Source organism: Hermetia illucens, chromosome 4, assembly GCF_905115235.1.
Source record: "Hermetia illucens chromosome 4, iHerIll2.2.curated.20191125, whole genome shotgun sequence".
Classification (NCBI taxonomy): domain Eukaryota; kingdom Metazoa; phylum Arthropoda; class Insecta; order Diptera; family Stratiomyidae; genus Hermetia; species Hermetia illucens.
This window is the reverse complement of record NC_051852.1, coordinates 43,760,206-43,785,041: the sequence shown is the minus strand read 5'-3', so window position 1 is coordinate 43,785,041 and position 24,836 is coordinate 43,760,206. Positions and strand designations below refer to the sequence as shown.

Sequence of the window (24,836 nt, the reverse complement as noted above, 5' to 3'; positions counted from 1 at the left end):
TGTGCCAAAATAATAAATATGTTCATCATGATGGAAGTTAGCTAGCTGTTTAAATGGACTGATCCTTCGTGCCTTTGTAGTTTGAAATGATAACTCATTTTTATATGGTGCTTTCAGGAAGAACTAAGTTAACCTTTTTAACAGAAATTGGCTTGAAAATGTTCAGTTCCTAAGAAAGCAAAACGGACTATAGAGTATCACAGATTGCAACTTGTACACATTCACAATGCGCAGTCTCCATTCCCAGAGGGATGTGAAGTAATGTGCACGCTCTCATGCATTGCGTACATCTTACAGCCGAATAGATTGCTGTGTACTGTCGCCTCAGCAGCACATTATCATTCTCTCGCATGACATTCAGACGTCAAGGAGCAGTAAACGAATAAAACCATCAGCATATATAGCAAATTGAAAAGAGAATAACTTTCAGTAATTGTTCTCAATAAACAAACCTACCCTAAGACGTGTGTTGGAAACAAGTAGTTGGAAACGTCAACAGGTAGGCATCTACCATCCCAGAAAGTTAATGTAACTTCAAAAGGATATTGTATATATTGTTTTTTTTATTTCTAGTACCACTACTTATAGCGACAGGATTCCAGCAAATCAAATTTTCTTTCAAGCTTTGCCACTGCACTTTGGGATAAAACTGAAAAATAACGGATTTGTCTCACCCTCCAAAGAAAGCAAAGCTGCTTCACAAAGTGTGGGAGTTATATTTATATCTGGAGAAAAGTAATTTAAAGTTAAATGAGTGTTATTGTGTTGTCGACCAGAAATGAGAGTGAATGAATGAAAGTGATGCCTTACTCCTGTTAGAGATAAAATCATATACACACGGAAGATACCTAGGTGGGGTGGAACGTATTAAATAAAAAAGGATACTACGTGACTGTGCGGAGCAAGCACATACCTATTGTGTTGGTAGGTACAGATGCTAATATTCTAACTTCAAATCAGAGTTTGAGTTGTTTTCATGTGCCAGATTATCATATCCTTTGTTGTTCCTTGAAAACGTGTATAAATTAAGTATTCGTACCTTTTAATTAAAAGGAGTATGAATAACATGTGGGCGTTTTGTTGAATTTAAATATCATCTTCGTTTGTTCGTCTCATATTTGCATCATATCCTGAATTCAGTATCATTCACGTTATATTTTGCTATAATTGTTTTGTGATCCGTGAACAGTGAACCACGCATCAATTTCCACAATATAATTTAACAATCAAGAGCATATGAGTATTAAAATACTATTATTTGTAATTAGTATTAAATTAGGGGGAAATCTTTAGAATTCCTATCAGGTGCTCTATACTACTGCAATATATATCTCATGGATACTAAAAAGCTAAGCAGGCATTTGCGAATGTAGGGCACTAAATGGAACTGTATGTCGCACTGAAACAGATTCACATGACACTAATTGGACAGTTAATTGATGACTCTTTGTAGAAAATGATCCACTTGTACAAGGCTGCGATTTAAATACCTACAGACAATATATGCATCATAACTTTTGCTCTTAACGGCAAAGTACTATGAATGCCTGCTCTAATTACTGATGTTGCACTTAAAGCGGATTGGAATAATCCTTTTATTTTCTTTTCACGAAAACCACGAAGTTTAATTAAGTGTAATTTCGCGGCATTTCTAGCGATTAAATTATTTGAAATAATTAAGACTTGCTTTTCTTCCCTATTCGTTAGTGTTATTTATTGGTCTTGCAAGTGCCGATATTTCGGGAATCACTTGTTCCCTTCATCAGTGCTAACAACTCAGATATTTCAGGAACCAGTTGTTCCCTAACAAGTCTGACTTGGCAGCACTGATAAAGGGAACAATTGGTTTCCGAAATATCGGTATTTCCAAGACCAATAAATGAAAAAGCAAGTCTTAATTATTTCAAACACGAAGTTTAAGTTAAATTCAGCGATGCGAACACGTAATTATTAGTCTTATAAGTCAACGGGTATCTCCCTCCCACTTACAAAGACAAATTTGTACATTTATGTATTCAAGGTATTTTTCCATTGGACACTGTCGTATATTGATTTCAGGGAATGGGGATTCTACCTTGATACAACCACTCCTGCAGGCTTTCGCTGCTGGTTCGCCAAAATGTCTTTCAGATTTTCATGAAAAGCCTACACTCCTCCTTTATACCAGGTGTTTCTGGGCGATTCACTCGTTTCCCACTTTGAGATAGTAGAGTCTTTTCCAAAAGATGGTCCCGAATGGAGTTGTCGCTTTTTTTTTAAATTGTGGTCTATCCACTGCCATTTGCATATTCCAATCAATACGTCCGCCTGTATCTGATTCGTACCTCGGTGATCTTCTTCATTAGAGATTGTTTCGAACCAGAATACCCTAATATAATGACGGGGGAAAATCACAAATTGATGTCTGTGTTAACGTATCTGAATTTCCAGATTAGAGAAAAGACAGCGGAGGCGGATATAGAGCTTTTAATGGATCGGGTAAAATCGACTTCGATGTTAGCAAAAACAACGCAAGCTTTTCGATGCCTTCAATGATTTGCCTAGTAGCGCAAACAGGAGGAGTGGGCACTGCCTGCCTCTGATGAAGAGCATTTGAAACGAATATTTTAATCTCGCATACTATTCCACAATGATTCCTACGGTGCTGATAATGTCCATCGCAGGGGTATGCAGAGCAGAAAACAACTTTATCTTTGTCGATCAAGTTTTTGATGTTTTTTTTACTTTTACCGGGATTACTTTTGCTATTATCCTTGCGACGACAAGAAGCATGCAATTGTCGTACTCAAGATGGGTGCCTTTTTTCTGAATCTTAACGATTATCTCACTCTTCTGCACCCTGAGAAAGATATCGGATTATCAGGATTAAGGGATATGTGGAAATAAGAACTCTACAGAAGCTCTAGGGGACTGCAAGGAACAGTTCTGCGATTGCATCCGCATACTACGGTGACTTTCAATTCCATCCACAAGAGATAGAACTTCATCAGATATTATATGATTGAGAACTACGGTAAAGTGCTCCTTCTACCTCTTAAGCTGTTCGACATTGTGTATGAGAAGTCCCCCGATAGCTTCATTGGCTGGACCAACGAAAAACTTGCGTTATATGGCACTGAAATAATTTGAAACAGCTTTTGTCTCGTTACCCAATCCAATAAGAGATTCCCTTTTGTCATTAAGTACGCTATGGATTTGCTAAAATTTATTGCTGGAGCTCAAACGCACCACATCCATCTCCACTCTTAGCAGCAATAAAATCCTCCAGTTCGTTATGCTTTTCGATCAGCTCTCCTGTTCCCGCAGTCAGCTTCTTCAGCGTCCTGTTGAAGATGTCTCTCTTCTGCACAGATGGTGATTACCCCGTATTGAGCTTTGTGAGTAGATATGGACGCAATACACAAAAGAAGGCTAGTGACTATAATTGAATTCAGCGTCCTTCTTGTTTCGCATATCCAGACGACAACACATATATCTGCTGCTAATTAGATGTATGGTGCCGATTATTCAAAACTCAACTGGCCTTATGGGAAATTGTACTCAAATAATATGCCGCAAAAGACGAGGCGATGGAAGTTTGCAGAAAGCCGTAAACTTCCCACCTTATTAGTTTCCAAGACCATGTTTCACCATCACATGTCCGAAAAAGATATTACCAGAGCCCACCTTGGCATTCAGATTACCAACTATTATCGCAGAATCACCTTTGGGAAGCCTCTTCTGGATCTCATCGAATTGTTCACACTAAACATATTTGTCTTCTGTATCGTAAATTTCGCTGATAGGAAACACTGCATCACTATAGAGGAACTGCAAGCAAAGCATCGAAAACAAAACAAAGGACGATATATGGGACCGCACGTAGTCGAGCGGAGAGTGAAGATCGACCATCCCATGTGTCGTCATTTGTTTGTTTTGGATACTTTGCTCGTCGTTCCACTGTGTTTTCAGCCTTATCCACCTTTTACATCAAGTTTTAAGTGAATTTTAAATCCCCAATTCACAGGGGAACAACTTCCTCAGCGGAGCATAGGCTTCCTGGATGAGGTTTGCTCCACCTACACTCTGAAATGCAGAGCTGTTGCACCTCCATTCATTCTTTCGAACCAGCCTTTGCAGTCGTAGAAATTCGCCTTTCAAGTTTAGTTTACACGTAACCGGTGAGACCTATTATGATTAATTTTGAGTTTGAACAACATCTAACAACACATATTTAATGAATAAAATAAGTTCGGACATGTTTTTAATCTACAATTCTAGTCATATTAAATTTCAAATATAATGTTTGCTTACGCATTGCATGACATACCCAGCATTGCATTCGTCCTCCATATTTTCCCTCCTTAAATTATGATCTGTCCACTGCCACTTCTTAACTTTAAACAACACATCTAAAGATAACTGGACCGTACGCAGTCTAAGGTCATTGCTCCAGATTTTCTAAATTCAATGTACACCAATGACAGACAGGAAACGAAAGCCTGGAGCTTTTGAGTAATAGTGATGGTTACTTTCCTTGTGCTGGTCCCATATAACAGCAAAGAGAAGACATTGACGCGTAACAAAGTTAACTTGATGTTGGTATTGAACTATCTACAATTCCAGATTTTAGACAAAATAGCAAAGCCATTTGGCCAAGGTTCATGACTCGGTTAAAGAGCGGGCAGATGTCATCAGCGTAGTCGAAGTGTTTGAAGACTCGTTTGGGCAGAGAAAAGCATTCATGGCGACTGGAATATCGTATTTTTTCCGAAGACGTTCCTTTTTGAGGTTTTGTGATTGTGTTTCTCGCCGAACCAATTTATCTAGCCCGCTGTTAAACATACGATCAAGGTGCATCTTTAGAACTACTTCTTATTAAAGGATTTTGTTCGCTTGCATATATCTGCCGTCAATCTGAATGCTTCTAAGGTGGTTGAAATTTTAAAAAAGCCTTGTTATCGACCGCCAGACGTTAATTCATGTAAAAAATGAGATCTTGATCTGGCAGGCCGACAATGACCCAAAACATCGTAGCGAGCTATACACAGCGCAAGGGGGAAAATGGCATCGTCATACTGTAGTGCCCCACACAATTGCCTGATGTTAATCCTGCTGCCTCCTAGAAGAAAGGTTTCAACCTGTCTAAGGAAACCCTCGTATGACGGTAGCGGCGGACACCGAACCTCCTCACCAGATCGGGGCGCTGACTACGCGTGACGAAATGGCGAAGGCGGCTTTAATTTGAGAACAGCGTCCCATAGCAGGCGCAGCAATGCGGTCTCTCTTGCCAAGGGCCAGGTTACCGTGTAATCGGAGGCTTTCGCCGTACACCCGATCAGCAGGGTTGGCAGCAAACTTTTCGAAGACGATTGTATGAAGGCCAAGCAGGACCTGCTACCAGGACGGCGAGTCTCGCCAAGAGCCTATAATATTGGAATGTATGGTGTGGAAACGCACCTAATTCCTTCTTAGCATGTCTAGTGACTTTACACTTTTGGCATTCAATGCACTCTCTGGTCTAAGAATTCACGTCCTTATTCATGATCGGCCAAAAATATTTGTTGGAGACCAACCGATTCTTTGTCTGAATTTCGGTCCGAGCTAGATTGTATACCGAGCGAAACACTTGCTTACAGGAAGCGGCCAGAATATATGACCCGGATCCCTTTTTTGGGAGATCTTGCAGAAGATAGAGGAAATTGAACCGAGGAATAGCTTAAATTTATAATTGGAGTCCGACTGCAGGCTCTAAAAAGCTGTGTCATCCTTCTGGGCCACAAAGATTGCCGAAAAACTGACTGCGTGTGAGCGTTCAGGCGTCTATAATCTTAACAAGGTCACCGAGTGAAGATGACCAACTGCTGTTAGAAGGCCTGCATATACCTTGCTTAAGTAGCCGTTCAAACTCTTTCCACGCAACAGTGGGCTCCTGGAATGTTAGATTGGGGAGCCAGTAGTGTTGATGTTGTGCTGAACACCATGCTTAACTAGCTGAGATATACTACATTCGGCAGTAATGTTGCGATATTTTCTTCAAAAATGATAGAAAGAGTAACACATAGTCACACAGGAAGCCTGCGCCTAAAATGAGGACACTGGTGTCTGTTAAAATGAAGCGTAACGAAAAAGTCCTATGCATGCTAAGACCTATGTCTACTTGCATGTAGCCGTAAGTTGTACTGGGCGTGCAGTTTGCTATCGCTCATTTCAATGAGACTTCCGCGCTCGTGTCTATCAGATAATTGCGCTTACTAAGGCGATGTGTTGCTGCGCTTCGGATAGACATCTCCGCGACGGGATGCACGTGCTTCTCGTGGATTTTGTCCGCAGTCGCGGCCAACACCTCCAGAGAACCCCCGTCGGCACATGCTACTATGGCCTATGCGCCCTCCGACAGTCGCTCACATCGAACATTACCTCCCGAAACTGCATGCCGTCACCAATCGTCAGATCCGTCAGGAAATGTTTCAGCTTGGCTGCCTCACTTACTGAAGGCCTGCTGATGAACTGATCCCTCAGCAGGGCGTAAGAGCACTCGCTCAGCACGTCGATAGCGAGTACGACTGACTCCTCGGCCAGACCGACCAAATCATAATTCACTTTAGTGGCGTCCATCCAACTGAAACGGCGATTCTGGCGGCAGAAGATCCTGCGATCTCCTGATTTTCATGCCACATAACTTACACCAAAAATAGAGCGCCGTAGTGGAACAAAACGACCAGTAAGATTTAACCAAAGCGCAAGGAGCAAACGCGACACTCCTTCGTTTAATTCTGTTCAAAATTTATGAGCTAAACTTCATATGAATTCAGCCAATAAAGCCTAAGGAGAAAAGTTATGCTGACTTAAAACGAATTCAAAAGAAGCATACTCGTTTTCAAACAAACAGAAACCTAAATAAAATTATAATTAATGCTTCAAACGAAAACTAAATATGAAACAGTAGAAAATATTGGTTTAAGGGCAACGATCAATTCTAGCTACGTTGCAGTTGTTAACTGGGTGTAGTTTTTTAAATTGTCTGGGGATTATATAAACGTATGAACTCACAACTTAACAGAAATACTTAGAACAATACAACATCGTCTGCAATTTTATTATACCGATACCCCGTATGGAAGGTATTTCGGCGCCTAGCCACCATATAGTGGCATCCTCTTGATTTTTTTCAGATTTTGCGATTAGGCAGTTTCTGAGAATGGCCCCGTTAAACAAATGATCACTTTTGACCCCCAAACTCCTCGCCTTTCCAACAAATGTCAAAACTAATATCAACTTCGGAAAGTACTAGTCGAGACCTTTCATTTGATAACCCACATGATTATAATAATAATAATAATAATCGTTGGCGCAACAATCCATATTGGATCAGGGCCTTGAAGTGTGTTAGAGCACTTCATTCAAGACCGTAACGGTACACTACAGGATTACGATACCCTGTAGGAGTCAATGTGGTCAGCATTGCGCTCGCTCGAGATTATTACTCTGATTTGACTCAGGTACTCATTCACAGCTAAGTGGACTGGTATCCGACGTCAAATTCCACTGCCACCAGTGAGATTTGAACCGCGACCTTCCGTACGATAGCCTTGTGCTCTAATCACTCAGCTATTCGGACACAGATGACTATATTTGGTGAAAAAAAAATGTACACCCCATGCATGTATGGGAATCTCCCCTTAAATTCGACGTAACTGTATACGCGTGAGCGTTCACAGTTCACACCTTTCCACCAAATTTAGGGTCCATCATTGTTACAGTCTCCGAGAAAAATGCGTGTGACGGACAGACAGACAGACAGTAAATCGATTTTAATAAGGTCTTGTTTTACACAAAACCCGATGGGTTGATCAGCTTCAGTTGCCTTCAGTTGCAGTCAGAAACCATTTGACACATTGCTTCGGGTTAACCCTCCCGCTCTCTTGGCTTTGGGAGCCTTCATGTTAGAGGATTCCTTTCACCAACGGGATTGGAAGGAAGAGAGTTGTTAGTTCAGGGAACTCTTTGCCGTCGAATCCCTCGGCCGGTTGAGCTCAATCTTTTCTGACAATGTTGTCTGCAAAGAGCTCCCTGCGTCTGCATAAAGTTGCTGACGAAAGCCGTTTCACCTTTTACAAGAGAAAAAGGTGTACTCAGCGTCGTCCGGGCGGGGGGGGGGGGGGGGGGGGTTTAACGTGAGTACCTGCTGTGTAGGCATAATCCCACGGTCCTCTTCGGACACGGATTGATTTTGGGACCACAATCAGAGCCCCGCCATGGAAGCACAGCGGTCCTGGTTTATACTGAGTCCAGGCTCAGCATTCATACCAGTGGATGCAAGGCCTATCTAACACCTCTGCCGCAACTAAGGAGTACGGCACCCGAGTTGTGCAGCGCTCCAAGGAGCTCTGCCCGCGATGTAGGCATAACCACAATCACCATGAAACTCCCACTAGGGGGCCAACCGCAAATAACCGGGCCGAGAACACATACTCCAGGAATTCTCCTGGAGCATATACTCTCAGAGGGCCATCCCGGTTCCCATGGTACCAGATAACCTCCGGTCGTGGCAGAGCCACTTCAGATGAGTCCCTTGCAGACTCGGGTCTGATCGCCCTCCTCGAGTACGTGGGGACGGAACTCCCCAACGGGTAAGGCTGTACGGGCAGTGAAGCCCATGGTGTTTTACGTAGGTACCTGCCGTGAGACTTAACCCTACGCTAAGACAAGCAACAACGGTACCAGTCTATACCAGGTGCATTGTTTAGCATTCATACTGGTGGATGCAAGAGTTACCTAAATCTCTACCGAACTATGGGGTACGGCACCCGTGTTGATACGCAACACCACGTCGAGGCCCGAAGGTCTCTTCTCGCTTAAGCATAACCACAACCACCATGAAACTCCCACTAGGGGGGCCAACCGCAAATAACCGAGCTGTCCTCACATACAACAGGAGTTCACCCGAAGTATGTGAGTCCAGGGGCTTTCCCGGTTCCCATGGTACCAGTATACCCCTGGTAAGGTTTCGTAACCAATTTGCCACTTCAGATGAGTCCCTGTGCAGACTTGGGTCTGATCGCCTTTGGCCTTTGGAGCATTCGCCTACTACATCATGGCCGGCAAACCAAAGTGATTACAGCGTCTCCCGGTGCCACCACTATGGAGGTTCTCCTCCGCCACTTGGTTTTGGTTTGGCCGATAGGGTTGCCGCCCCATCTTCCTCGCCGCCACCTCTGAGCACCAGGCAGTCTTTTGACGCTTGCGGCTGTAAAGTGAGAAATCTAGGTGCATTGCCGCTAATTCCATATAGTGAATGTTCACCATCTATGCCAAGTCTTTCGGTGCAGACGTGTGCAAATGAATACAGGATTACGGAAGTTTGCACTGTCAATGGTCTCTCTATTTCGCCAGACTCGGCATATCCTACGATTCCCACTACCGAAATAACAGAAAGGAGAGAGGAACGGCCAGGCACTTCCTTTGGGATTACCCAAGCTAGTAGTTTTCCGATTTGTTTCTATTTATTTGTCGGTCTATTGCAGCCGTAAGGGACATAGTGGTATTGTGGTCGCAAAACTTCGTATCTGAAAATTGTTGTGCGATTATGTCTACAAAGCAAGTACATGTGTGATCCACAAATATCGAAAGCATCTGGAACTCGATGTTTTACTTAAGAATTGCAATAAATGTTGTATTTTGAACCCGTTGTAACTGCACTAAATATTCCATTCGCAGAATTATTGTTTCTGATTGGAGAGTGCACGTCCAATTTTCCAATGAGACAGCGTTCTTATTGGAAATTAAAAAATTTTTATATTATTTTACACTTTCTTTATTGACGAAAAATCTGGAAGAAAACCAATAAATAATAAAAGGCTTAGTAAATAAAATAATCTGTCATACAATAACTCTTTGGATAGTGTAAAAATCGTCAACGAGAACACAAAGGACATTTTTACCTCCACATCGATGTTTAGTAGGTTCCTATCGTATAAATTCTTCGTTAGTCTCAGTTTATCCAAACTAGGTTAGATTTAATTTAGGGTGTACAATTGCCTACGTAATAAGAAAACTCCAAGAAAAATTGCACTGGTATCGGGTTTGCTATACCATATTTCTTAAAAACTAGAAATTAGGATAAACTTTTAAGTTCGTATTGCGCACAAAACCATGGTGGCCGCGGGAAAGCCACTGCCCCCGCGCCGCCATGAACTAAAACTAGTAAAAACACAGGGTAATGTTATTAACAAACACATTCAAGAAAACGGTGGAATATGGCATTATAATATACAAAAATTTATTTTACGACTAGTTGGCATCATTTTTTAGTATTTTCCTCTTTTTAAATCAGACTTGTACTTTATATGTTATGAATAAGGAGACGAGAAATATTGTCGTCTCTTGGGTCGTATGTTCGCGCACGGACAACTTCCATTTGTTGCTCTGAAAGTCGGCGGTTTAGTATCAAAGCATCGCCCGCTCCCCAAGTAAAACGGGCGCGTCCTGCAAGTTTGTTCGCAGAGTGCGCTACGTACAACCCGTTGTTCTTTTTACAAAATGGAACTTTCTATAGAATTAACACTAGTTGTGTTGTGTAGGCACTACGGTAGGCTGTCGCTAGCCTACCCTGACTTTGTCTCAAACGGGCGCTGCTTTGATACTAAAGGCCTTTGTTATTTCTCTAAAAGTTGCGTGAGTTCCCCTGCTCAAAGTGAATTGCCTATGCCATAAATGGTCCGCTCGACGTGGTTCCGCATTTCAGTGCTCATTTCGAGCAGTTTATTGTCGCCCGTTGACACGGAAAAGCACTGAAGTCGGTGGATGCAGTCCAGCACATCCTGGTAGTTGCGGCAGATATCGTCGCGCGCGCTGTTCACCTCCTCCCGCAGAGGCGGATCGTACTTCTTTTCACTAATCACCTCGTCCTCGAAGCTGATTTCGTCCTGAATATCATTGCCTTCGTCCTCGTCCACGTCGCCGCCCTCCATCGAACCCTCCTCGCCATCGCTTTCCACGATTTCTATTGTTTCACATTCGCCTATATTTGGTAAGTTGGAATTGGTGCGCGTCTCAGGCTGATGAGAGTCCGCTATCGGCCAGTGGGGGGTCTGCATGAGATCGGACATTTCTTTGGACGATGCAAGCAAATGTGGCTGCGGATCCCTCTTGTGCGCTGGCGGACCCGTGAAGCGGATATTGTGACGCATTTTGAAACACTGGAGCCAGCCGTTCGAGGCGCGAAAGCCGTCGTAGCCAAGCTGCTTGGCGATCTGCCTGGCTTGATTCTGTATGAGCGGACCATTCACGGCGATATTATTAGCCTTCGACTCCACGTACCAGTCCCAGACGCGGTTGTTTACCTCCGCATTGACCGAGTTTTTAATGGGAGCTGAAAAAGTTGCAGACCAATCAGAAAAAAACTCGACCAAGGTCTCTGGCGAACGAACCTTTTGCATATTGCGACAGATACTCTTCCTTTCGACTGATTATCTTGTAAAAGTGCACTCGGTCAATTTGGTACTTGCGACGAATATCTTGCTCCGTACACCCGTTGCTGTCGTACATTGTGATAATCTCGACTTTGTCGCGTAAACTCAACCGACTCCGTGGCGACGACATTTGCGCTTTCTCGACGGCGTTTTGCACAATTTTAGAGGAAAATATGTTTTGGAGGAGGCACACCAGCGAAAACAAGAAACAACTCTTCGGACCCGATTGCACTCCACTTAAAATGTCAACATGCCTACGAAAGATATGAGAGAAATGTCAATAATTTGTGGGTGCGTTCGGTAAAGTTGAACGGAATCGCGACTCAACATGGCGAGCTGTTGAATGGATTGAGGTTGATGTGAGAGAAATTGTTGGTGGCCATGTTTGCATTGGGCATCTTCAGGATTAGGGTTTCAAAATTAGAAGTGATTGGTTGGGCGATAGTTTGTTTGGAAAGTGTTTATTTATAAATAGGGTTGAAAATGGAGTGTTGAGCGCGACGTGGTACGCTCAGAAAAAAGATATATCCGTCGGGGATGTAGCTCAGATGGTAGAGCGCTCGCTTAGCATGTGAGAGGTACGGGGATCGATGCCCCGCATCTCCAGGTGACTTTTTGGAGTTTTATTTTTTATTTTTTGCTGCTTGTTCTATAAAATTTTGCGCAGATAAACCCTTATCAAAGTGTATTAGATGCTCAGTGGTAACTTCGCTTTTTGCTTCGGCCGGAAAAGACACTATGCGTCATTATTATAACTAAATTCAAGACATTCCTAAACAATTTCGGAAGCTTTTGATCAACCATTGGAATATTTAAAAAGGCCATTAAACATTGCTTTCGAAAATGAAATTTAATACCAGGAAACATTAAAAGGGAATAATGACTTGACAGTGTTTGGAATTTGTTTATTTGTGTGTGTGTGTTGGCCTATTGTACTCACCATCCCCCCGGATTCGTTAACGAATCGCAGGATTTCCGTTAGTGGATGTGTTGCTACCCGTCGCAACTGGGGAACATCGGCACCAAAGATCTGATGCCTATTGCGTCCATAGGCGGGGCATTCACATAGGAAATGCTCCGTGGATTCCGCATCCTCATTACAGGAGGGACACGAATCATCTTGAGTAATTCCTATTCTGAACATATGCCCAGCTAGTGAATTATGGCCTGTCAGAATGCCCACAATACACCTGCAAGTCCCCCTGTTTTTCGACAGGATAAACTTTGCGGTACGCACGTTCGGTTCTGGCAGGCAAAGTTTTGTATGTCGAGCAGCATTTAGGCTCTGCCACCTGTCATTGTGGGAAGCTTGTTCCTAGTTTTAGAAAATCAAATCACATCAAAATGATCAAAGGACTACTCAACGCCCTCAATGCAGCTTGGATATCACTGCAGATTGCGATGCGCCTGCCCTTCAACCGCTCGTGAATCGCCCAGTTTGCCGCCCTTAGGATCGCATAAACTTCGGCTTAAAAAACCATTGCATATTGTCCCAAAGGAAAGCCCACCTCTGGATTTTATTCGAGACGTAGACTCCGGCTCCAGAACCCTCTTCTATTTTTGAGCCATCGGTGTAGAAGACTTCCGTATATCCCGCCACGCATTTCTCTGGGATTTCCCAGTTTTCTCTACGCTTCAGGGTAACTTCATATCTTCTGCCAAACAGATGTATGGGGACACGAGAATCGGAAAGCATTGTAAGAACTGGATTCAGTTCTCCCAGTAGCTCTTCCAATGCTCTGTGCCCCCCACATCCGTTGTCTCCCCATAGATCTAATCGAATTAGTCTATGAGCTGCTCTCATTGCAGTGCTTTGAATAAATATATCCAGGGGCTGCAAATTGATGTCGTGCTTATGGCCCCAGTGATACCGAGACACACAGTTCTTTGCAGTGCGGCTAGTTTACAGCGAAAACTTTTTTCTCTCACCTTAACGAGCATCGGCTACATTACCACATGAGGCCTGAGTCCCCATGTCGAGGCAAAGATCCGTCTGCACAGCCCATAAGCTGTGAGAGATAGTTTCATCTTTACCTCTACATGTTTGTTCCAAAGAAGTTTTTTATCTTAAGTGACTCCCAGATATTTCACTTCTTCGGAGAGTTGAAGGGTAGTACCCTTCATCTCAGGGAGGCAAAGTCCATCCAGTTTTCTCCTGTGAATAATACCATTGTGGTTTTATTTGGATCAACTGAAAGACCATCTCTGAGGCAGTAATTGTCTATCAAATCAACGGCACGTTGTATATTCCTACACACCGTTCCAAGATCTCGATCAACAGCAAGCACGACAAATTTTGCAGTTCGCATAGTAGTGAGTCGATCAGCATACTCCACAGAAGTGGCGAAAGCACACCTCCTTGGGGGCAGCCCTTCGTTGCTTCTGCAGCCAGACAGCGATCGACACCCACCTCAGCGCACAGCAATCTCTGCGTTAGCATAGCATGGTAATTAAAACATCATCAACACCATACTCTCTGGCGGCATCACTTAGTTTTTGAAAAGGCGCACAGTCAAAAGCCCCTTCAATGTCCACGAACATCCCCATCGCGTACTCACCATTCAAAGTTGCATCCTCTATCTTTGTGACGAAAGAATGAAGAGCAGACTCACAGGACTTTCCACGCTGGTAAGCATGTTGGTTTTCATTAAGTGGGTGCGTCCTAAGTGCGTTTCCACGAATGTGGCGCTCCACCAGTCTCTCCAAACCTTTCAGCAAGAATGAAGTCAAGCTGATCTGTTTGAAGTTCTTTGGATTAGAATAGTCATCTTTCCCAGGTTTCAGTATGAAGACTACCTTAACCTTCTGCCAAGAGAAAGGCACGTAGCCCAGAGCAAGACATCCTCGAAATATATTTCTTAGACGTCGCTGTAAGCGCTTCATACCCTCCTTTAGCATTGCCGGATAGATGCCATCCATGCCAGGTGCTTTGAAATATTCAAAGGACAGTATGGTAGCTCTCGCCTTTTCATGGGTAACAGCCACTTTCGCAGTGTTCCAGTTCCCCTTGTAGGAGTTGCGTGTTGAAGGGTTTGCAAAAACCGTCAACTCTCCCCCTGCCACTTTTCTCACTTTTTCTCCCGGATGGATTACTTTCAGGAGATCCTGTACTGAATCCAGTCTGGAGCTCGTGAAAGTACTGTCGGGTTTTGTAAGAGAGTCCAACTTGGCCGACTCAACCCTTTTGAAGACTCTGCACAGCCTTGAAGTCTCTCTTTCGCCATCCGGTTTATCACAGTACGCTCTAAAGGACTCTCGTTTCGAACACCTAATGAGCCTCTTGTATTCACGGTGTGAGTTCCTGAAATTTAACCAGTCTTCGTTCTTATTACTTTTGCACGTTCAGAAGTCGCTTGGTTGATTTCCTGAGTTTTTGCAGTTCCCGGTTCCACCAAGGAACCGTTTTACCGCTTTGGCATCGGGAAATAGGACAAGCCTCTTCATAGCACTCTAAAAGTGTGCAGTTCAGAGTTTTCAATTCATCTTCCAGCGCCAACGGAGTCCTTAGTCGCCTAGGGAACTGTACTGTAAGTTCAGGAACTTCTACTCTGAATAGGGGGACATAGCAACTGCAGGACAAAGATAAATTTCAAGCTGGCGAGAGCGGTGGTTACCATTGAAAAAGTATTACTTCAGGAGGAGAGCTTTGGTCTATACCATCACGGTTAAATCACGGGTCCGATTATTGCTGTGTTTGCTGCGATGCAATTTGTTTCCGAAATCAACATCTCCTCAACGAGAACCCCTTAGTTCGATAACTACGCTGAGAGCGTCATTCAAACTCCCTCTTGCATGCTTTGAATTAGGAGGTTGTTTGTTAGTCGAAGTCTTAAAATGAAAGATTGCCTTGGAAGATATTTTTCCGTTTTATTGACTAAAAGTGTCTAATTTAAAGTAATACGTATTTCGGGGACCAACTGTCCCCTTCTTCAGTGTTTTTATCTTCTGAAAAAATTCCCCCCCATTTGGGGCTTTTTATACCTCTTCTTGTGATATCCTATCCATATTCTAATTAGGCTTCTATTCTTCTCCTAAAAGTTCCACCAAGGTGGAAAAATGGTTGCTTATGTATGTGTTTAACCTTTTTTCAGGGGAGTTTTCGAGATGTGGAGACTCTCGTAGGAATCTAGTCTCCTAGCGTCGTTCAGTTCCTTCAAGATATTCGCGTTGTCCAATGACATGTGGTGTCCCTGCTCTATTATGTGTCTGGCAACCGTTCCTTATGTGTGGGTTATTCTTATTTTTAGCGGATTCGGCCTCCTTTAAGTGTTTTAACACCCTCGTGCGGACTAGCCGTTTTATTTGCCCTACGTAAATCTTGCCGCAGGCTGGGCAGGAGATCTTATAAATACCGTCTTTTTCCATACACCCTTTTTTGTCCTTGACTCATTGCAACCGGGTCCTAATTAGATATCGTCTACTGGTCGAGGTGACCCGGAATCCACGTTTATGTAGCCGCCTTTTGATGTTCTGCGTCCGACCCGAGTAGGTTAGCGTTATCCATTGCCTAGGTTCTGTGTCCACCTCCTGGAAGAGTGTTGAAAGTTATTGTCTTGAGGCCTGGCGGAGTTTCTTCTTGATTCGATTTTCGATGAGGTTCCTGTTGTATCCGTTTTTCTTGGCTGTTTCCAGGATGTAATTCTTTTCTTCATTTCTTCGAGCGGTGTTGTGATCATCCTGTGAATCATAAAGTTGTATGCCGCCATCTTATGGTGCAAATCGTGGTTTGAGGTGTATGTGATGGTTCGTTGTGTCTGGGTCAGTTTCATGTAGATGTCGAATTCAAAAACCCCCCTTTCTCGGATTATTTTTAAGTCTAGGAACCGTATCTCCCCTTCCTTTTCGATCTCCATGGTGAAATCGATGTTCCTGTGTGCCCGGTTGAGTTTCTTGAGGATTGTTCGTGCCTCTTCCCTTTTGATAATTGCTAACACATCATCCACGTATCTGATCCAGAATCTCGGGAGTGTCTCAGCTTCCTCGAGTTCATCCTCCAGGTTCTCCATAAATACCTCGCATAGCAGTGATAAGAGGGGGTTGCCCATTTTATAAAATTTCTTTCCGAATGTGAAATAGGATTCACTCATGAACGTGAAGGCCAGTTTCTTATAGAATTTAGCCTTCTTCCTCCATTCGGATGAGTTTTCGTTCATCGGTACGCTTGGGAACAGCGGTTTTACGTCGAAAGATACTAAAAATCATTTTATATGGCCCCGACCTCGTTGAGTCTGGCAATGACTTTTCTGCTGTTTCCTACTGCTAGTTTTCCTATTTTTAGGCCTACCTTTGGACTTCTTCGCAATATTTTGGGTCGGTGGATCCGTTGCTGCGATCATCTCTCTGACCTCGTTACCTTCTTTATATATTTTGAGGAGGCATTTGATTCTGGGCAGAGATGGGTTAGGTATTCTCAATTCGGCAGCTTTCGTAATGGTGGGCTTGCATTCAGCCAGCGCCTTTTCCACTCTTTTAGCGGAGTCTGGCAGTCCTGATGCGTGAAACTTACCTTCATCTAATTTTTGGCGTACTAAGTCGTCATATGCTCCCTTGTCCATGATGACCACAGCGTTTCCTTTGTCTGGTGGTAAGTAGAAGACGGATTCCTTTTTTAATTCTTTAATGGTTCTGTGATGGTTGGACGATGCTCTTTTCTTTGTGGCCATTCCCTTGGTGGGAGTCAATAGTCGCCTAATTTCTTCCAGGGTGCCGTCCTTTCCTTCTTGTGATGCATATTTGATTCCTGCCTCGATGTCAATTACGATGTCCTCTTTGGGGAAAGTGGGGTCCGTTATGGCAAAGTTCAAGCCTTTATTGAGAAGTGAAAGCAGTTCCTGGGAGAAATGTTCATTGGATCTGTTGATCACATAGTTGGGTATGAATTGTTCCTTCAGTTTCCCTATTGCATCCTGGCCCGCTTGTGTTGTGGTGAGCGCCATTAATTTCTTTTCCAGTATGTTCTTCTTTCTGGCCTTTTCGCAAGTGTAAGCCCTATTGATTTGCTCCCATAAGTCGGTCATGTCGCCCTTTCTTCCATGAATGTTCCTGCTGATTTTTAAGTGTGTTGAGTAAGCATGGAGTGTATTACGTTCTAGCCTCGTGTAAAGTGACTTAATGCTTTGTGTTGTGGCTATCCTTTCCATCTTCTTTCTTTGGAGTTTGACGTTGGGTAGGGCTTCATTTGCATTCACGAAAATTTGAGAATAAAACATAACAGTCTTCTCGTCCATTCTGAAACTATGTAAATACTTCCTATAACCAGGTGACAGGTAATTTATTTCTCTGTGTTTTCACTCAAGACATTTCTCAATACACGGGATCACCGTATGGGTCCAGACGTCTTTCCGTTGCTGTTATCTTTTGTGTAGGTCCTTCCTAGTAGTTCACCAAAGCTGTCAACCAACCAAACTTCCCTAACAGGTTTGCCAGTCGAGAATGCTAACAGTTCGGCGAGATGTGAGCTGGAGTTCTTGGTTCTCACATAGGACACAGAGATTTAATCACATACCTTGACTTAGGAGTCAACAAAACTAAACCCATTTTTTTTCCGTTTCCGAGTATTGCCATATGATTAGATCTACATCTTATTTCGAGCTCGTTATCAGAGACAATTTCTAACTTGTGGAGGGTTTCAAATTTTAGTGTGCCATTAGGAAGGTGTCAACAAATTAAGCGAGTCGACCGACTTTTAAGGGACAATACATCGTCATATCACATCTGGATTAGAGCGAAGTAGTTTTGATATTTCTAAAGGGTAGCTGAGGGTACTGACGTTCCACCACCTGAGCGCTAGGATGGAATACGTTTCCTAAGTATTACTCACTCATGGCATATTTTCTGTTTGATAATCAGATTGATGTTTTTCTTCTCAATTTGAGATTGGAGCCAGTGGATGCAAGGCCTCTACCGTAATTAGTGGGTACAGAACTCGAGTTGTAAAACTCAACTTTACGCATTGAGCCCAAAAGGAGCTCCACGATATGGACATAACCACAACCGCCACGAAACTCCCACAAGGAGGTCAGCCGCTAATCACCGGGTCGAAAGCACAAAAATTCTCATATGCTCTCAGAGGGCCATCTCTTTTCCTATGGTATCAGAAAACCTTCGGTAAAGCTTCGTAGCAAGAGCCTCCTTAGATGAGTCCCTTGAAGATTCTGGTATGATCGCCCTCTTCGAATATGTGGGGACTGATCGAAATGTTCAAGAGGATATTTCAAGTACTCTTCTTTTTTCACTACACGCCTTTCCAGTATTTTTCACTGCTTTCTTCAGAAAGGATGACTGCTGATGGATTACCTGAGCTGATATCGAAACAAGACCAACTAGTCTAATAATTGAATTGATTATACCGTTTTTTCTTTTCTGTTTCTTTTTTCTAAGTACTAATTTTATTTTAGTTTGCATATACCGATATTTCGCGAGCCACTTCTTTAATGCTACACGGTGGCTCATAATTGCTCTTTCTAAACTTATATATTATTCAAAATCTATAATACTACTCTAATTCTAATCCTGATTACACTATTATATTACTTTTAAGTTATTTCCATATCCTGAAAGGAGGACCATCTAGATAATCGACTACCTGGTATGCTATTGATTACTCCAAAGCAAACAAGATCTGTCTTCATGCGTCTTGAAAAACAATCTGACTGCTTCAAACTGATGATGAATATCGGTGGGCAATACATTGCAAATACATTTGCGGTTTATAGCAATATATTCATAGACGTGATCATCAGGATGCTTGGTTTCATAGAATTTGTACCCTGCTGATCAGAGCTGTAGAAAAAGGGGCGAAACAGGAGGATTTCCTACAGGCCCCGAGCTTTCTTGGGGGTCAGGGAATAGAGTCCAATAGGGCAATTCGTGAGAGGGGGGCGCGGTCAGACAGGGTTTTCACTTCAGGTCGGGGGTTTTTGTCCCTCCCCAAAACCAAGAAACGTATTCCCCCAATTTCCAGAGTAATATTCCATACTCCAAAGACCAAATCCAAGCGAATATAACAAGCGATCATTCCCGTCGACTGAGTAACATACATTAAATTTCCCGGAAACACACAATTATTATTTTATTAAAGAACGAACTATTTAATTGCACACATGTGAATTAACGAGGGAGATTGTGGTCAGGTGCAGTTAATCGTGAAAAAAAATACTAAAATTAAAAGCATTTTTTAAGACTCCTTCATCATCATCATCGGCGCAACAACCGGTATTCAGTCTAGGCCTGCCTTAATAGGGAACTCCAGACATCCCAGTTTTGCGCCGAGGTCGACCAATTCGATATCCCTAAAAGCTGTCTGGCGTCCCGACCTACGCCATCGCCCTATCTCAGGCAGGGTCTGTCTCGTCTTCTTTTTTTACCTTATAGACTTTTCGGGCTGGATCATCCTCATCCATTCGGATTACACTTAATCACCAACCCACCGTAACCTATTGAGCCGCATTTTATCCACAACTTGCCCGTCATTGTATTGCTCATAGATTCCGTCGTTATGTAGGCTAGGGAATCGTCCATCCTTATGTAGGGGGTCACAAATTCTTCGGAGGATTCTTCCCTCGAATGCGGCCAAGAGTTCGCAATTTTTCTTGCTAAGAACCCACCGAGGAATACATGAGGACTGGCAAGATCATTGTCTTGTACAGTAAGTGCTTTGAGCCTATGGTGAGACGTTACCGGCAAGTTTGCGGACACAGTATGTGACCGCTTGAATGCAACTCTGCATGAAATGCAAATGCTAGGAAGACTGGACTAGTTATGTTCACTAGGAACGTCAGGTGGTGCAAACAGTCAAGTACTTAGGAGTACATTTCGACCCCAAGTTAACGTGGAAGCATCATATCCAGGAACAATATCAGAAATCCTGCAGATTGCTGTGATGCTGTAGGGATGCGATATTTAAGACCTGGAGACTTTCACCCAAACGGTTATACTGGATGTATACATCCATAATAAAACCCATTTTGATGTATGTATGCATCGTCTGGTGGCCAAGACTGAACTTTGCTAACAGCAGGAAGGATTCAGAGACTTAGTTGCCTAAGTATTACTGTAGCAATGAGTACTACGCCGACTGCGGCACTTGAAGCTATCCTAAATTTACGCCCATTCACTTGGAGGTGAGACGGAGAGCAGCCAACGACGCATATAGACTCGATACCATTGGGGCGTGGAAAGGCAACCAATCAAACGGTCATGCGTCTATCTGGAAATTCCTTGAAAAACATCCGGTAGCCCTGATGCCGACCGATCATATGCTTTCCAGATTCGTCTTTGAAAAGACATACACTGCCGTAATCACCGAAAGAGAAGAATGGTCGACAAGTGGCCATGAGTCTTTTCAGATTACAGACCTAATGATCTTCACCGACGGGTCAGTCATGGAGGATGGATCGGACGCAAGGGTGTTCTCGGAGAATCCGATTATAAAACTGGTCCCACCGCTCGGAAAAATGACGACCATATTCCAGGCAGAGATATATGCCATTTCATTGGCAGCAGAAGAATGTCTGCGACAAAAAATGGAGGGGTTGCACCTTTCGAATCTGTTCTGACAGTTGCGCGGCATTATCAGTACTAAGTGGCAACGATATATCAAGCCAGTTTGGAATTTAGACTCTTGCCGGCAAGCGAAAATCTTTGTGAAAGAGCCTAGGGCCATTAGAGCGGCATTTTTGTTGTCCCTTAAGAAGTGGGACATGAAAACCCTAGTTGGGCTTTTAGCGGAACATTGCTCCTTAAACTACCATATGGAAAAAAATGGGGTAGTGGTTTCGGCTATGTGCAGCCAATGTGAGGAGGAGGAGAAAACGGCCCTACACTTTTTATGCAGCTGCCCGGCATCCTCAGATCTGAGACGAAGACACCTTGGCAAGGTTTTCTTCAATAAAGAATCTGCACACCCTATGCCTCTGGAGAATGTTCTCAGATTCGCTAAAGCCTGCGAACACCGTAAGCGGGAAGCCATTGAATATGCAATTTACGGGAATAGTATAAAGGGCCTAACAATGGCCTGAGTCCTCGGAGCTGCGGCTCCGCCCAAAACTAAACTAACTAATGGTGAGAAGTTTCGAGTAGAACAGCTTTTGTAAGCTGAAATAGGATCTGTTGGCAATAAACAACCGTGCGCGGATTTCATCGTCGTAGCTGTTATCGATTATGATTTTCGATCCTAGAAGACTCGTTAACTTCGCTTTTTTGGAAATTTTGTACTTCCAATGGGTGCTGGTTGACATTGTTTGTACTCCAGTGACAAATCTTTATCAAGCTCACTTTGTTTCGAATATTGGATTGCGCCAAAGTAGATATTAAGCGGAGAGGTAAAAACAGGATGAAGATTACTGTACATAAAGCCCACACTCGAATTTTTCGGTTCTGACTATAACTCTATTTTCAAGATAGTTTGAGGCACCTTGTCACAGTTTTTCATTTTGAAGAAACGGATTTGATTTGGGATTGTCCTCGTTAATTTTCTTTCAATCTGTAGAGTGCATTGCCTCATTTGTTGGGCATTCCAGTGAATAGGAGCCTTTCAACACGATAGACTTACAGGAGGCGATTGTCTTCAATCGTATGTCTTTCCCAACGATAGATACGCTTTATCTAACTCTAAATTTCATAAACAAAAAAGTCGGGAAATTGGAAGCTGGACGTTTCAGGTACGAAAGGAATTGTGTATTTCTTAGTACGCAGCACGTTATATATGTGTATATTATGTGAGAGTATCCACTTTTGGGTAATATTGACATTCATAGCCTTGAATTTTCAAAGGAGGAGCAACTTTGCCGTATTATAACTTTGTCAGCAATAGTGCTATATCCACCAAATTTGGTAAGATCATGCTCCATATTATAGCCTACATCGCATCATAAATTTCGTGGTGCTAGGATGAACTTAAGCGGGGTTTCGCAGCCAATTACTATAAATTATGGTAATATACTATTATTAACTTTATTTGAACAGATATCGGTATGGAAGGTATTTCGGAGCCTAGGCACCATATAGTTGCACACTCCTGATTTTTCGGTTGGGTAGTTTCTGAGAATGGCCCCCTTAAAGAAATTATCATTTTCAACCCCCCGCACTCCCCATCTTTCTAGCAAATGCCACAACTTCGGAAAGTACTAACCGAGACCTTTAATTTGATACCCCACATGACTATATTTTATGAAAAAAAAATTATACCTCCTCTTTGCATGTACGACGTAAAAGGATGTAACTCACTGTATACGTGAGCGTTCACAGTTCCCATCTTTCTACCGAATTTGGTGTCAATCGCTATAACCGTCTCCGAGAAAAATGCATGTGACGGAGAGACAGGCGGACATACAGACAGTAAACCGATTTTTATAAGGTTTTGTTTTACACAAAACCTGAAAAAGTACTGTACCTCAAAAAAAAAAGTCTTGTTCACATTTGATCCACCCTTGCACCTAGCAGGGTATCTAAAATCTTAAAATAAGTCTCGAACGCTGCCCCACTTTGCCTAACCATCACCTCTACTCACTAATAAGAAAGTCTTCAGTGAAATAGATGAGCTATCTAATCTATCTAATATACTATTATCATCACCTATTATAAAGTACACATTTCTATTTAACTTCTTGAACAAAATCAATAGTTAAGTGCAATTTTGTTCAGCTGTCTTCCCTCGACATATCAGATCAAGGGTGTTGATAATCTCAAAAGTGAATTCCAACAAACGTGCACTTACAGTAAGTCAACATCAATCTTCTTTAGAATATCTTTGAACTTTCCCGGTTTGGTATTTTCTCTTTCACGATCAACCACCATTATTAGTCATTGTATTCATTATAAACACTCAGTTTGTTAAAAAGTGTTACTCATATTCGGTTTGTGATGTACATTTTGTTATTATTTTTTATAGATTTCCCCTTGGAAGAAGAAAAGTTGAGTCAAGTAAACAGAACCGGAAGAAGTGGACGACCAAGCAAAGATTCTTTGCCATAACTCAATTTGAAGCACAACGACGAGTTCATTTGGATCCCAAAATACCATCAAGTTGGAAGGAAAAATATTTTCAGCAGTGAATAATTTCTTCACTGGTTCAACCATTGCCAGGGAAATTCGACAGTTAATGGTGAGTAGTGAAACGGATAATTTAGTATCTTTTGGGTTTAAGAGTGTCCATTAAAATTAATGAGTTGGGTGATTCTGATGAATGCGTTCTTACAAGTTATACCCTTGAAGAGGATTTCTGGTTTAGTTCGAGCTCTGATAGCTATCGTGTATCACTAACGTATCGACTTTAATAACAACTTGCGGTGAGCGGTAAAGTATTGCTAGGTTGGCTATTTCATCCCTGAAAATTAAAAGTTCAGATTGTTTTAGAGTGTATTAGTCTAAATATTTTAAGTGTTTATCCTAAATATTACTTAAATTTCTACAAAAGTAACGACGTTTTCATGTTTGAAGATTTTATTTGTGCATTACTACTCACATTTTAAAGTCAGAAACCAGCTTTGCCGCGTATCCTTTTCAAGTGATCCCTATTAATGTTAAAACTTATTGGACTCACGAAATGATATTATATATTTACAAAGGTTATATGGTGGTGAATTGGTATCGATTAGGTTTCCCGATCTTTAATTAGATACAATATTTGTGTTTATGAAAATGTTCAAACCTCAGTGAACGTGTGCATGTAATTAATGTTAATGATAACCATATTTAATGGGCTGATGTCATATCGTATGGTGCCGCTACGTAATGCTATTTAGATTCAAGTGAGAAATCGAGGTGGTCCCTTCAGTTTGGTACAGTGACGAATTATAACCAAGCTACCAAGATATCAACTCAATAGCAGTTGGGATCTTGAGTGTGGATGCTCAAATCAGTGGTTCGATCTAACTTACAATAAATTCGAGAATGGTACAGGCTTTTCTAAATACGGAGGTTTGCTAACACTTTAATAGATTTGAGAGTTCAAAAAAGATTCATGGATATAGTGGTCCAATTAATATTACCACTCAATTTAAGAATTGACGTGACTAACATTAATTTGAATGGCAAGTGAGGCTTTAGGGATTCTTTCAGACAAGAAATAGTAATTAGACGGAGAGTAGAAATGAAATCCTGACACATAAGGTTTAGGCACCAAATTTATGCTATACTACGTAGAATCCGGTTACTTTCCCACACCATGAAGATTTTTGAACGCATTCTTGACAACCGTATTCGCGAAATCGTTGAAATAACCGTGAATCAAGCCGGATTTGTCAAAAACTGCGGAACTACTGATGCAATACACGCTGCGCGGTTACTCATGGAGAAACACCGTGAGAAGCATCGCCCTCTTTATATTGCATTTCTGGATCTAGAGAAAGCGTTTGAGCGTGTACTACATGAACTCATTTGGTA

At 42.5% G+C, this 24,836-nt stretch overlaps 2 protein-coding genes across 6 annotated transcripts in view; one reads left to right on the top strand and one right to left on the bottom strand.

Moving 5' to 3' along the window:
* The first annotated feature begins 297 nt into the window (after positions 1-297).
* The window catches only part of LOC119654283 (calmodulin-1), a 30,155-nt gene continuing 5,616 nt past the window's right edge, over positions 298-24,836 (top strand). The window contains exons 1-3 of one of the 5 annotated variants that reach the window (XM_038059566.1): positions 298-499; positions 574-735; positions 23,344-23,556. In XM_038059566.1, the coding sequence (XP_037915494.1) occupies positions 23,554-23,556 (3 nt within the window). In that variant the 5' untranslated portion in view covers positions 298-499; positions 574-735; positions 23,344-23,553. Of the gene's footprint in view, positions 500-573; positions 925-11,863; positions 12,061-23,076; positions 23,171-23,343; positions 23,557-24,836 lie in introns of those variants that run through there. The other 4 variants (XM_038059565.1, XM_038059570.1, XM_038059567.1 and 1 more) reach the window with 4 other exon arrangements.
* LOC119654282 lies at positions 10,238-11,728 on the bottom strand. Its single transcript, XM_038059564.1, has 2 exons — positions 11,412-11,728; positions 10,238-11,353 (listed from the first exon to the last, which is right to left on the bottom strand). Exons 1-2 carry the CDS (start codon positions 11,581-11,583, stop codon positions 10,671-10,673), a joined length of 855 nt encoding a protein of 284 aa, XP_037915492.1. The 5' UTR covers positions 11,584-11,728; the 3' UTR covers positions 10,238-10,670.

Excerpts from the sequence above, each read along its gene's own strand:
- LOC119654282 (XM_038059564.1), bottom strand. The coding sequence starts at position 11,583 with ATGTCGTCGCCACGGAGTCGGTTGAGTTTACGCGACAAAGTCGAGATT. Across the intron at positions 11,354-11,411 it reads TCTGTCGCAATATGCAAAAG|CTCCCATTAAAAACTCGGTC; the intron begins GTTCGTTCGCCA and ends CAACTTTTTCAG.